Here is a 13,584-nt window from a genome sequence, read left to right as displayed (position 1 = left end):
TGTGTCCCAAGACCTTTTGAACTGGGACCAATGGATGTTCACCTGGGAAACATTTTTCAAGCCCTTGTTGTTCACAGTTGACCTGAATATGGCACTTTGAAGAGCCTTGCATCAGTCATAAGGCTGAAGAAATAAAAGGCCGTTCTTCGGTTCCCTTACCCGTCTAATGTGGGATGACAACAAGTTCACAGATAAATCGATGGTTTTAATTTCATTGGAATATTAGAGAAGAATATATAAACCTGTTGGTAATTAAAATCCATATTTGAACGGAGGTGGAACAAACCAAATCCTTACCCAAAACAATATTGTTCTTGAGGAATGGATGTGATTTTTATATGACTAGTTAATCTGTGAGTTTTAGGGTTGTTTACAGACCCAACTGAGGGCTCTTAATCTGTCCCTCACCTGGGGCAAGGCCTCACCTTGCCCTGAATCAGTTTGTGTCTGAGGGATGCTAATGCTTAATTATGGTTTATTTGGTCCATCTTGATTCAACATGCTATCTGGCATCCAAATGTAGGCAAAGATTGCTGCCTATCTCTCAGGAAGGAACCATTGTCCTGAGTTGGGTGACATTAACTTCAGAAGCATCCACGCTGGTTCTGGTTGTAACTGTCACACCAAATTTGACAAAGTCACGTCAAACTGGGTGGAAATATCTTCAGTGGCATACAAATCAGCACAGCTTGGACACTTAAAGCGAAGTCACGCCAAAGTCATGTTTCAGTCCGCCATCTAGATTCAAAATGGCACCTAGTATCCAAACATAAAGACTGCTGGTTCTTCCTCAAGGATCCTTGTGCTGAGCCAAGGGACAATATTTTCAGAGGCATCTGAATTGGTGTGTGTTGGAACTATCAAGCCAAACTGGGAGACGGTATTGTCAGAGCTGGCCAAATTGGTGCAGGTTGGGTTCATTATGCCAGATTTGGCAATGTACCGCCAAAAGGGGGCTATGATATCTTCAGAGGCTTCCAGACTGGCACAGTTTGAATCAGGCAAAGTTACATTTCAGACCTACAGGTTAATTTGAACTGGTAGTCAGCACCAATGAAAAGTGCTTCTCCCACCTGGGGAACATTCATGCCAAGTTTGAAATTTAAACACTTTAGTCCTGTCCCACCAAAAATCAGCAAAGTCATATTTCAAAGCGCCATCTTGATTGATGATTGCCTGAAATGGAATTGACTGCTGCTTCTGAGATTAGTTGGGGTGTGTGTGTTAATTTTAGAGATTAAAAGAGTTGGACTATAGATTGCCTTTTTGAGAAATAATAGCTTCATTGTTGTTGTTTTTTAATATGTTATTCAGGTAAATAAGCCTTTTGGAAAAGTTCAGATTTACACTGCTGACATTTCTGAGATTCCCAAGTGCAATTGCAAACCCTCTGATGAGAACCCCTGTGGTTTAGATTCAGAGTGTCTAAATCGGATGCTAATGTATGAATGCCACCCACAAGTATGTCCGGCCGGAGAGCGCTGCCAAAACCAGTGTTTTACCAAGCGCCAGTATCCTGAAACGAAGATCATCAAGACTGATGGCAAAGGATGGGGCTTGGTTGCAAAGAGAGACATTAAAAAGGTAGGCGTTAAATGAGCTGGGTCCATTCATGGGAGCATCTTGTGATGCTTCGCTTTGGAACAAGAAGAATCCTTCCCTGTACACGTAGCGTTGGGTTCTGTATTTTGCTTCCTCTAGGGCAGGGGTCTGCAACCCGCGGCTCCGGAGCCGCATGTGGCTCTTTTACACCTTTGCCGCGGCTCCGGGGCGGATACTAGCAAGGGGAGGAGGCGCATTGTGTGCCCCGACACTCCCCACTGTGGCGGGCACTGTACTGGCTGTGACGTCACATGGGGGCGGTGCATGCGTTAGTCACGCACCATCCCGGCGTCACCTTCCCGCCCGCTGTCAGATCGCAGCTCCGGAGATATATTTATTTTAAATGTCGCAATGGTTTTGTGGCTCCCAGTTTTTTTCCCTTCGAAAACGGGTCCAAGTGGCTCTTTTTGTCTTAAAGGTTGCAGACCCCTGCTCTAGGGCCACCTTCCCAAACTAGTGTCCCTCAGATATCTTGGACTCCATCATCCATGGGTTGACTTGAGTTGTGATACAGAACATCTAGGGGACACGAGGTCTAGAAAGGATTATCTAAGAGCATCAGTGGTTGCCATAGGCCTCAAAATGGGCTTTTTCTGTGGTAGCTCCCTGTTTATGGAATGCTCTCTCCAGGGAGGTTCATCTGGTGCCATTAAACACCTTTAGGAGCCAGGTGAAAACATTCCTCTTCAACCAGGCCTGTGACTGGTTTTTAATGTGTTTGGGGCAGGGGAGTTAATTGGTTTGGTTCGTTCTTGTTTTTTTCTTATGTATTGTGTTTCTATCTTGTATTTTTTATAAATCAATAAAATGAAATATATGGGAGCAAAGATGGCGTAAGGAAAGAGAATGGGGGATAAAAAGGGAGATGAGATGGAATAGACAAGGTATGGATAAGACTCATTAGATTTATTTATTTTTTAATCTCCCTTCTTCAAAAAGACCATACATGATTTTGTTCTTTTCTGTTAAGTTTTATGCTGTACTTTACATTTTGGTTTTGTACGATTCTTATTTTGATACGTTATATATTATTGGATGGCATGCTGTTAATAAATACAGTGGTACCTCTAGATACGAACGGCATCCGTTCTGGAGCCCCGTTCGCATCTAGAAGCAAACATAACCAGCGACGGCACGTCTGCGCGCACACACGGCACTTTTCGTCACTTCTGCGCATGCGCGCGACGTCATTTTGAGTGCATGCGCAAGCGGCAAAACCCGGAAGTAACACGCTCCATTACTTACGGGTTGCCGCGGAGCGCAACTCAGAGCGTATTCAACCCGAGGTATGACTGTAATAAATAAAATTATCTATTCCTCAGGGTGAGTTTGTGAATGAGTACGTTGGTGAGTTAATTGATGAAGAGGAATGCATGGCAAGAATCAAGTTTGCTCAGGAAAACGATATCACCCACTTTTATATGCTTACTATTGATAAGGTATAGTATTTTAAAATGATTTGAATCTCATGGTTGACCTAGATAAAAGAAAAAACACAACTACCGTGAACCATTGTGATCAGTGGCAGCTTGGCCATTTGTCAAAAGCTGCCTCGGGGTGCTTCTGAAACAGGAGTTTGTTGTGGAATTGGTGCTGCTCTTGTATACAAGCTATTCTCAAGGGTTTTTTTCGTCTTATTTTTCTTATGTATTTTGTGTTTTTTTAGTATTGCAATTTTATGTTTTTTAAAAAATACTGAATTTCCATTTTAACACTCCAATAAAAACCACATTAAAACATTCCAAATTATAATACAGTTTTAAAAAGCCAAATATCAATGCCAAATCATATGACTTTTGGGTGTTATCCCATGCTCTGAAGTTCGGGGAACTCCTGTGGAATTTTATATTGTTAACTGCCCTGAGATCTGTGGATGCAAGGCAGTATACTACAGTGGTGCCTCTGGTTACAAACTTAATTCGTTCCGGAGGTCCGTTCTTAACCTGAAACTGTTCTTAACCTGACGTACCACTTTAGCTAATGGGCCCTCCCGCTGCTACACAATTTCTGTTCTCATCCCGAGGTACTACTTCCAAGTTAGCGGAGTCAGTAACCCGAGGTACCACTGTACTAATACTTCTCTTTGGTCGTCACCTGAGCAGAACCTGCTGTTATGTGACTCCTAGCCCAAATGATATGAGTGTGTCTATTGCAGCCAGTTACTTCAGGCTCCCTTGTCCAGAGCACCGCTGAAGTAGCAGCTTACCTGAGGGTGTCAAGCTGTTTTGTAGGGGTGCCTGCCTCTTAGGCTACAGCAGGGGTCAGCAAACTTTCAGCAGGGGGCCGGTCCACTGTCCCTCAGACCTTGTGGGGGGCCAGACTATATTGAGGGGTGTGGGTGAACAAATTCCTATGCCCCACAAATAACCCAGAGATGCATTTTAAACAAAAGCACACATTCTACTCATGTAAAAACGCGCCTATTCCTGGACCGTCCGTGGGCCGGATTGAGAAGGTGATTGGGCCAGATCCAGCCCCCGGGCCTTAGTTTGCCTACCCATGGACTACAGCAAAGCAGCATTTGATCCACCTAGCAAAGGAGACTTTAAATGTCTACAGAGTAGATCTCCTAATATCCCCGATATTCTAGTATTTCCTTTAATACATGTGAACTAACACACGCTATCATTATAATTCTTCCTGCCAAATTCTCCAGACCCTCCTTCCCAAGCAAAGCAATAGGTTGGCTGCATTTTCATCTCCTGCTCTGTATCATTTTGAACGTTGTAGCTTACAGGATTCAAAAACTATTAGTATACTGTTTTTACATTTATCTTTGAAGAATCTAATACTGAGTAAAGCTATGCCAATTTTAGGGACGCGGGTGGCGCTGTGGGTTAAACCACAGAGCCTAGAACTTGCCGATCAGAAGGTCGGCGGTTCGAATCCCCGTGACGGGGTGAGCTCCCGTTGCTCAGTCCCTGCTCCTGTCAACCTAGCAGTTCGAAAGCACATCAGAGTGCAAGTAAATAAATAGGTACCGCTCTGGCGGGAAGGTAAACGGCATTTCCATGCGCTGCTCTGGTTCGCCAGAAGCGGCTTAGTCATGCTGGCCACACGACCCGGAAGCTGTACGCCGGCTCCCTTGGCCAGTAAAGCGAGATGAGCGCTGCAACCCCAGAGTCGGTCACGACTGGAACTAATGGTCAGGGGTCCCTTTACCCTTTACGCCAATTTTAGTTATGTGAAAGATACACAAATCAAGACTTCTTTTGAAAGATGCTTCCAGTGGTGCTGTTCCTGTCTCTTTATAATCTGGGAAGAATCAGCAAATGTAGTGCAGTTACAACTAGGGATACGTTGGGAGCTTGCCGGCCTATTTTAGCATTGTGTTGGCGTGAAGAGCTACAAGTTCAACTCGACATGTATGATTAGCTCTGCCGGAACGCTTGCTTTGCCGTTAAACCAAATCCCGTCTGGTTCTATTCCCGACTTTTAGGACCGCATAATCGACGCCGGACCCAAAGGAAATTATTCCCGGTTTATGAACCACAGCTGCCAACCAAATTGTGAGACTCTGAAATGGACTGTACATGGCGACACTCGTGTAGGACTGTTTGCTGTGTGTAGTATCCCGGCAGGTACATACGAACGTTAGGACGGCAGAATCGTTTTCCGCTGCTCAGAGCCTTGTGTAAAAAGTGTCCTCTGTAGTGTTCACAGGCTTCTTAATTTACTCCAGTGCCGGGACCAGTTCCGCATGTGTGGTGGACCTGCCTCGGTCACCAGAAGTACACAGGGGATCCTTCTTCCCACAGCAGATCAAGCTTTGCTTTGGAACCGACGTAAATCACTTGCATGCCTTTTGATCTCCCCTCTCTCTCTGAATAGAACTTTTACAGCATACAAAATATTTCCTTTGAAATCAGTCAGTGTTTCCCAGAAAGCGAGATAAAAAACTAAGATCTTTTTAGCTGTACGATCACAACTTTCCTAAAATGTAAGGATGTGAAACTTGAAAATGTAAACATCAATATGATATGGCACTGGGTCACGAACAGCAGAAACAGGCAAGAGAAGAAAGAATAGGTTGAAATACAATGTTAAAATCCTAATAACCATCACATGGTTGTTCTTGCTTTTGTTTATCTTCAGTTCCCCTTTCCATCTCTTATACTGTAGTTGCTCCTATTTTGCCATGGGAGGGGGGTTTCCGGTGGAAAAGGTGTGAAGTTGCAGTGAAAAATCTATTTTGTTTTTTCTTACTCAGGGACAGAATTGACTTTTAATTACAATCTTGACTGTCTGGGGAATGAAAAAACAGCGTGTAAATGCGGTGCTCCAAACTGTAGTGGCTTTCTTGGAGACAGACCAAAGGTATGTATTATTTGTTATTATTTTGTTTTGTTGTTGTTGTTGTTAAATACCGTATTTTTCGCTCTATAAGACGCACCTAGTTTTTGGAGGAGGAAAACAAGAAAAAAAATATTCTGAATCTCAGAAGCCAGAACAGCAAGAGGGATCGCTGCGCAGTGAAAGCAGCAATCCCTCTTGCTGTTCTGGCTTCTGGGATAGCTGCGCAGCCTGCATTCGCTCCATAAGACGCACACACATTTCCCCTTACTTTTTAGGAGGGAACAAGTGAGCCTTATAGAGCAAAAAATGCGGTATGTACGCTGCCCTTCATCCGAAGATCACAGGACAGTTTACAACATGCAGAGTGAATAAAGAATACAATGCATTCATGTTTTCACTTAGTTTCTATTTCACCCAGCCCAAGTTCTCAGGGTGACATATATGTTATGTGGAAATTGGTGCTCACTTAGGGCCAAAACTCCCTACCCGAGTTCTTCTTAAGAATCTAGGTTCCTCGGTCAGTGAAAATAAAAGAGCCTTTTATCGTTCTATTTGTCGCAACAAAGATTCGACCTCTCTAAAGGCAGTGAGAAACCCAAGACAAAGGCTGTTCTGTCTGTTAAAGGTTTACACTTGGCGTGAAACGGCAACAAGTCCCACCCACGAAAATGGGTAATCGAAGATAGGCCACCAAATTAGGACGGTTTACTGTGGGTCAGGGAGGTCCAATTATAATGTGTCAATCAAAGCATCTGGAATTGGCAAGTCTTGGACCTTTTCAGACAGAATTTACATGTGGTGACATTACATACAGGCGACATTTAGAGCAGTCGACATGATCGGTACGTACTAGACAGGAGATAGTTTGGCCAAACATAGCCATACACCGTCGAAGGGACTCTGCCCAAATGCTTCTCCTGGAAGCTACAGCCCTCTCCCTCAGGGTGGATTTGATTTAAATCACGATATAAATCACACTTAGCAAGACTTGGTTTATTTATTTATTTATTTATTCCAGAAAGATTCATTCTTGCTGGAATAATCTTAATATTTACAACCAGAGGAAGGTTTCATTTTTGGAATAATAAATTTTCAGAGTAGTTTTTACAGTTCTATCAAAAATTACTGATTTGGTTATACTATTAGAAATACAGATAATTATGAAATTATTGTGAGGTTTAATAAGTTAACTGTTTATATTTGGACAACTTTTTGCGGTACTTTATTTTTCTCCTTCCAATAATCATTTCCTTCATAGCAATTTAAACAATTTATTTAACTAAAGCAATAACATTATAGCATATGTATCCATGTTTGTTAACTGATGTGGTTAAACTTTTCTTGTGGGGTTTTTTTTTAAACAAAAAACTTAAGACTGAGTTTTAGCACACATGAAAAACTTAAAAACAAATCCTTATTTCCTGATGAATAGCCTCTGGACTATAATGTAACTTAAATAGAAAACTTATCTTTAGAAATACCTTTCTTCCAAAAGCATTTAAAAACCCCGATTTAACTCAATTTAAAAAAAAAAAAAAAAACATTGATTTTTATCCACTCTGCTCTCCTTCCATAAGTCCCAAAGCGCAGAGATTTCCCAAAACTTGAGAGTGAGCTTATGATAGGAGGCAGTTGTTCACCTGGTGCTTTTTCTGTGTTTTCTCTGGTAGTCCGTTTCTGCTTTCTGTGACCTTACCTGGTGGTGCTTAGATGCTAATTTGGGCTGGCTGATCCCTACCAGTCCTTGGAAGGGCTAGTATGGAAATCAGCATTTTCTAAGTCCAAGCTGCTTAGAGAAGGTGGGAAATCTTCAGCCCCCCTCATGGACACCCTGTCACATGCCAGTGGTGGGCAGGGCAAAAGGAGCATCTCACCCCCATCGTTCTGCCCGGATACTGAGGTCCAGTACCGAGGGCCTTCTGGCGGTTCCCTCGCTGCGAGAAGCCAAGTTACAGGGAACCAGGCAGAGGGCCTTCTTGGTAGTGGTGCCCGCCCTGTGGAACGCCCTCCCACCAGATGTCAAAAAGAAGAACAACTACCAGACTTTTAGAAGACATCTGAAGGCGGCCCTGTTTAGGGAAGCTTTTAATGTTTAACAGACCACTGTATTTTAATACTTTGTTGGAAGCCGCCCAGGTGGCTGGGGAGACCCAGCCAGATGGGCGGGGTATAAATAATAAATTATTATTATTATTAAAAGGGGGCAGGCAAGCAAAATGTATTACCACAGTTCAAGGACGTAGCCTGTCTGGGCAAAGACACTTAAGGAGATCACAGAGCAGGGCTCGGGGGGACTGGGCTGCAGAGAGCATGAAGCTCAACACAGAGTGGCCTACATTTGGGCCCCTGGGCCTGAGAGTCCCCATCCTTGGCTGAGCGCTTCATACATCATCAGATTTAGCAGTTACCTTGAAGGTCTGGTCTTGTAAATTCATTCCAGCCTACTCGTGGCTAAACTGCCACATTTTCCGCAAAGTTCAGAATGCCCCGCGCTGACCACATTGCCACATTTGCCCACCTCAGTCGCAGGACCCTATCTGTATTTAGCCTCCAGTTCAAGAAAATAATATGAGCCTGCTGGACTGGACCAGTAGCCCACCTAAATGCTTATTGGAAATCCTGCAAGCTGGACAGGAGTACCCTGCCCACCTGAGATGCCCAACAGCTGCCATTCAAAAGCATACTACCTCCAACGCGGATCTGGAACAGAAGCATCATGGCTGGTAGCTGCTGGTAGCCCTTTCCTCCATGAATTTGTCTAATCCTCCTTTAAAGCCATCCAAGTCGGCCATCACTGGCTCCCACGAGAGCACATGCCAGTCTTCCAATATTTAGCTTTGCCAGAGGTCCGTGAGTTCAAGTATTGCAAGAGACAAGAGAAAAACTTCACTGTGGCCACTTCCTCCATGCATTCTTTTATATACTTCTGCTAAGTCACTTCTTCCTCATCTAGTTTGTCAAACGCTGCTCAGAAATATAAAATATTTGAGAAAAGTGGCTGAACTGCTAGAGCGGTCCAATGTTTAGCGGCTCTGGCTTGAGTCCAGCAACCTGCTCCTTCTGGGGTTTCCTTTTTGCTCCAGATCTTTGCTGGCAGGTGTTTCGAGGCTTGCAAGTATTGATTTCTGCAATTTCTCTTGGGAAGCTGTAACTCTGCAATGAACTGTTTGCTGCTGCTTCTTTTTTAAAAAAGAATTCATCCTCTAATGCTTCGGAGGAGAAAGGAAAGAAAACCAAAAGAAGAGCAAGGAGACGCAAAACAAAGAACGAAGCAAGGAAAAAATCGGAGGATTACTGCTTCCGTTGCGGTGATGGAGGCCAGCTTGTATTATGCGACCGAAAATCTTGTACCAAGGCTTATCATCTCTCGTGCCTTGATTTGGTGAAACGCCCTTTTGGTGAGTAAAAGTGAAGGCTTGACTCTATGGCCTGCTCCTCCTTGTCTTCCTTTTGAAAAGGACAAAGGGAAAGCTTAAGCAGCCTTTACTTTCACTTTCTTTTAAAACTGGCTTCTTCAACCACTACCCACCCTAGTCTGGACTTTATCGCAAACTCTGGTTGTTTTGAACAAGACACCTTCATAACATGTCGTTTGGAGTTGCTTGTATGGAAGCTGGCCAGAGCTTGTGAGCCAGCCATGATCTCTGACAAGCTGACTTCAAGGGGGAGAGGGTGGTGCTGAAGTCCTTCTCCCAGGAAGATGGGGGGGGGTGGAGCAGGGGAGTCCAGGGCTCATGCCCTGCTCATACATGGCTTGGTAAAGGTAAAGGGACCCCCTGACCTTTAGGTCCAGTCGTGGCAGACTCTGGGGTTGCTTTATTGGCCGAGGGAGCCGGCATACAGCTTCCGGGTCATGTGGCCAGAATGACTGAGCCGCTTCTGGCGAACCAGATCAGCGCACAGAAACGCCGTTTACCTTCCCGCTGGAGTGGTACCTATTTATCTACTTGCACTTTGATGTGCTTTCGAACTGCTAGGTTGGCAGGAGCAGGGACCGAGCAACGGGAGCTCACCCCATCGCAGGGATTTGAACCGCCGACCTTCTGATCGGCAAGTCCTAGGCTCTGTGGTTTAACCCACAGCGCCACCCGCGTGGTAAGGGAGATTAAAAACAGAAAAGGGGTGGCAGAAAGAGAGGGAGAAAATGGACCTGTGGCCCCTGGCATACCTGCCCCCAAGGGAGTGCTCCACCATGGCACTGAAATGGTGTGTCCAGGATCCAAGTGAATTCCTAGAAATCATAGCCCAACCATCTTTTGCCATTACCTTTTAGGAAGTCCGAGTAGATATTATCTGCCCATGCTTTGGTGAAATACACGTATATGAATGAGAGGGGGGGAGGGTGCTTTAGCGACTGCCTTACAAGCTGAGAACTTGGTTGCACAACTTTAAAATCTGCAGTGGTACCTCGGGTTACAAACACTTTGGGTTGCAAACTCCGCTAACCCGGAAGTAGTACCTTGGGTTGAGAACTTTGCCCCAGGATGAGAATGGAAATCACATGCCAGCGGGAGGCCCCATTAGCAAAAGCGCACATCAGGTTAAGAACGGAGCTCCGGAACGAATTAAGTTCGTAACCCAAGGTACCACTGCAATTGGCACTGCTGAGATTATTTGAGAGAAGAATGCAGCTATTTCTGAATTGACTCTGTACCCTTTTTCTGCTGGCAGGAAAATGGGAGTGCCCTTGGCACCACTGTGACGTTTGTGGCAAGCCTTCTGTCTCCTTCTGCCACTTCTGCCCAAACTCTTTTTGCAAGAACCATCAAGACGAGACAGTGCTTGATTCTAACTTAACTGGACAGTTGTTCTGCTCGGACCACATTGGGGAGAATTTTGCTGAAAAGAAGGCGAAGAGACCCCCTAGAAAACTGGCCGCGCTGAAGTGCAAACGAAGACAAAGAAACAAATGGAAGAGGAAGGAATGTAAATAATGACAAACTGCAGTTCCTGCTGCCAACGCTGTCTTGTAGATAAGTTGTGAATAGGGTCAGGGAAGGACACGTCTTTTACATATATTCTGCAGGAATTGGGTTTGGGGCAGATCCATTTTTAATCCACTGAGCCAACTGCAGCAGTGTGTTCTGTTGCTTCTGCACTGATCATGAACTGTGGCATGCAAAGTTCAGCCACTTTCAGGACAAACCAGGTTTACTCTTCAGCAATAATGACAACACTTGAACTGTTAGGAGTGAAAAACCAATTCATTCCAGAATTTCCTAGTTGGAGGTGTGTTAATTTCCAACCAATTAAGGCGTATATGCATAGCTTTTTGAAATAGTAGTCACCACCCAGCAAGTGTTTAAATAGTGCTTAAGAAAGACATGATTAGCCTTTAAAGCAAAACGTTGTGCGTAGAGCTGCCTATATTACCTGCATTAAGTGAGGCATATGGACGTCGTACAGTTTAGAGGCACAGAGCTCAGTATAACCATATGCATTGAGCTTTGTCCAGAAGGATGTCTGGTTTGCTTTGGATTTTATTTTTGTTTTATTGTAATATTCTGCAAAGGAACAAGAACGTGATGGAAACAGGCAGCATACCACAACGAAAGCTTTGAAAGAAAGAACTGTCTCCTGTTGAGTTTCAAAGAAGGAAAATGATACCGAGACCTAAGTCCACATTTAAATTGATATTAAAATCTATGCCCATTTTTTTTAGATTGTATTTGCATAATAAAAGCCTTTAAAAAACCATACTAATGCTCATTTACTCTTATTTTTAAAAGCCATGAATGTCTTCAGCAGCTAAATAGTGGTTTTTTTGTATCAAGGTGATAATGAAAAAGAAGTTAACCAGCAGCTTCTAAAATAATACGGGTGGTAGGCCAATTCAGATTAATAGACCTACCTTAGAATAGACTCTGAAATTAATGAACATGGCTGAGTAAAACTTCCATACCACCCTAGATTTATTCTTTGGGTTCTTTTGAGTGTGGCATTGCAGTTATATAGTTGCCCTGTGGCATGAGTGATTTTATTTTATTTTTCTTAATTAGCATTTCTAAATTTTGTTATCAACAGTCCTTTGGCAGATGCAGACAATTGGGTTCCTTTCCTGTTAACTCTGCCAGTTTGAATGTTGTTTAGTTATTTAAATTCTAAAGTGAGAAAAATCCCGTATTTTTAGCTCTATAAGACTCGCTTTTTCCCTCCTAAAAAGTAAGGGGAAATGTGTGTGCGTCTTATGGAGCGAATGCAGGCTGCACAGCTATCACAGAAGCCAGAACAGCAAGAGGGATTGCTGCTTTCACTGCGCAGCAATCCCTCTTGCTGTTCTGGCTTCTGAGATTCAGAATATTTTTTTTCTTGTTTTCCTCCTCCAAAAACTAGGTGCGTCTTGTGGTCTGGTGCGCCTTATAGAGAGAAAAATACAGTATCTAGTCTCCCACCTTTAAAAAAATCAAATAAAAATTGCGGCCATTTCATCTTCATGGAATGAGCAGCCTTGTACTGAATTGCAAGGAACGAAGTTGACAGCCCATCTTGGTTCATGCCATTTGTAAACAGTGTCATAGTTTTCCCAAATCAGCGTCGTTGGGAACCATTTCTTTAATGAAATTCCATGATTCTTCCAGCAGTCAGCATATGAATCTACTGGCAATTTTAACACGAGAAGTTTGACTGTCTCAGAGCATTGTGTTCCAGTTTTAAGCTGCCACAATTTGACATAACCCTAATTTGGCACAATCGGAATTTGGGGTTACCACAGCTGTCTTGTAATGAACAAATCTCTTGGTATTCTTTGACTGAGATCTTGAGAAATACAGAATGTTACGTTGGACCTACCGTGAAGGTCCATTTTCTGCAGGGAATGGAGGAGAACCTGGAATGGTTTGTCCCGCTTGCCTGACTAATATGCAAAGTGGATGTCACTACCTCATGTGAAAGGCTGGTCTTCCTTACGATACAGTTACACCAGCTGAAAAGAAAAACAGTTAAGCAGCAGCTACTAACATAAGCAGAGAGAGGTCTGAGTAAAATAAGTGCCAATTAAACAAGATGGAACCACCGCTAACATGAATATGAGCAGTAGCAATATTGTGTACCATTCACTCAAAACAGACCAAGTTGAAAAAAAGAACCATTAGATACTTTGCACATGTCATCTGTGTAAAACCCTAATTAAATGTTAAGAATAACTGCTGTTAAGAATTTTAAGAAAATACTACTCCAATACACTACAGGCCACAATTAAAAACCAATGGGTGCAGGACATAGGACATGGTTTAAACCATACCCAGTGGTCTAGAGACTAGGGCAGGCGTCTGCAACCCGCGGCTCCGGAGCCGCATGTGGCTCTTTTACACCTTTGCCACGGCTCCGGGGCGGATACTAGCAAGGGGAGGAGGCGCATTGTGTGCCCCAACACTCCCCACTGTGGCGGGCGCTGTACTGGCTGTGATGTCGCATGGGGGCGGTGCGTGCGTTAGTCACACACCGTCCCAACGTCACCTTCCCGCCCACTGTCAGATCGCGGCTCCGGACATATATTTGTTTTAAATGTCACAATGGTTTTGCGGCTCCCGGGGGTTTTTTTTCTTCGGAAACAGGTCCAAGTGGCTCTTTTTGTCTTAAAGGTTGCAGACCCCTGGACTAGGGTCTAAATCACCATTCAAATCCATCTCGGCCAAAAGAACTCACCCTAAAACTTATATACCATATTTTTCATTCTATAAGATGCAC

The 13,584-nt window shown here is 43.9% G+C and overlaps 1 protein-coding gene across 4 annotated transcripts in view; it reads left to right on the top strand.

Annotated features, from left to right (window-relative positions):
- Positions 1-11,595, top strand: part of NSD2 (nuclear receptor binding SET domain protein 2) — a 76,484-nt gene extending 64,889 nt beyond the window's left edge. For 3 of the 4 annotated variants that reach the window (XM_083502173.1, XM_083502171.1, XM_083502172.1), the window contains 6 exons: positions 1,315-1,584; positions 2,925-3,041; positions 5,042-5,183; positions 5,813-5,919; positions 9,092-9,296; positions 10,570-11,595. In XM_083502173.1, coding sequence (XP_083358299.1) covers positions 1,315-1,584; positions 2,925-3,041; positions 5,042-5,183; positions 5,813-5,919; positions 9,092-9,296; positions 10,570-10,832 — 1,104 coding nt within the window. In that variant the 3' untranslated portion in view covers positions 10,833-11,595. Of the gene's footprint in view, positions 1-1,314; positions 1,585-2,924; positions 3,042-5,041; positions 5,388-5,812; positions 5,920-9,091; positions 9,297-10,569 lie in introns of those variants that run through there. The other variant, XR_014525889.1, reaches the window with a different exon arrangement.
- Positions 11,596-13,584: the final 1,989 nt, after the last annotated feature.

Source organism: Podarcis liolepis (assembly GCF_965112155.1).
Source record: "Podarcis liolepis genome assembly, chromosome: 5".
Lineage (NCBI taxonomy): Eukaryota > Metazoa > Chordata > Lepidosauria > Squamata > Lacertidae > Podarcis > Podarcis liolepis.
The sequence above is the reverse complement of the archived record's forward strand: the minus strand, read 5'-3'. Positions and strand labels throughout refer to the sequence as shown.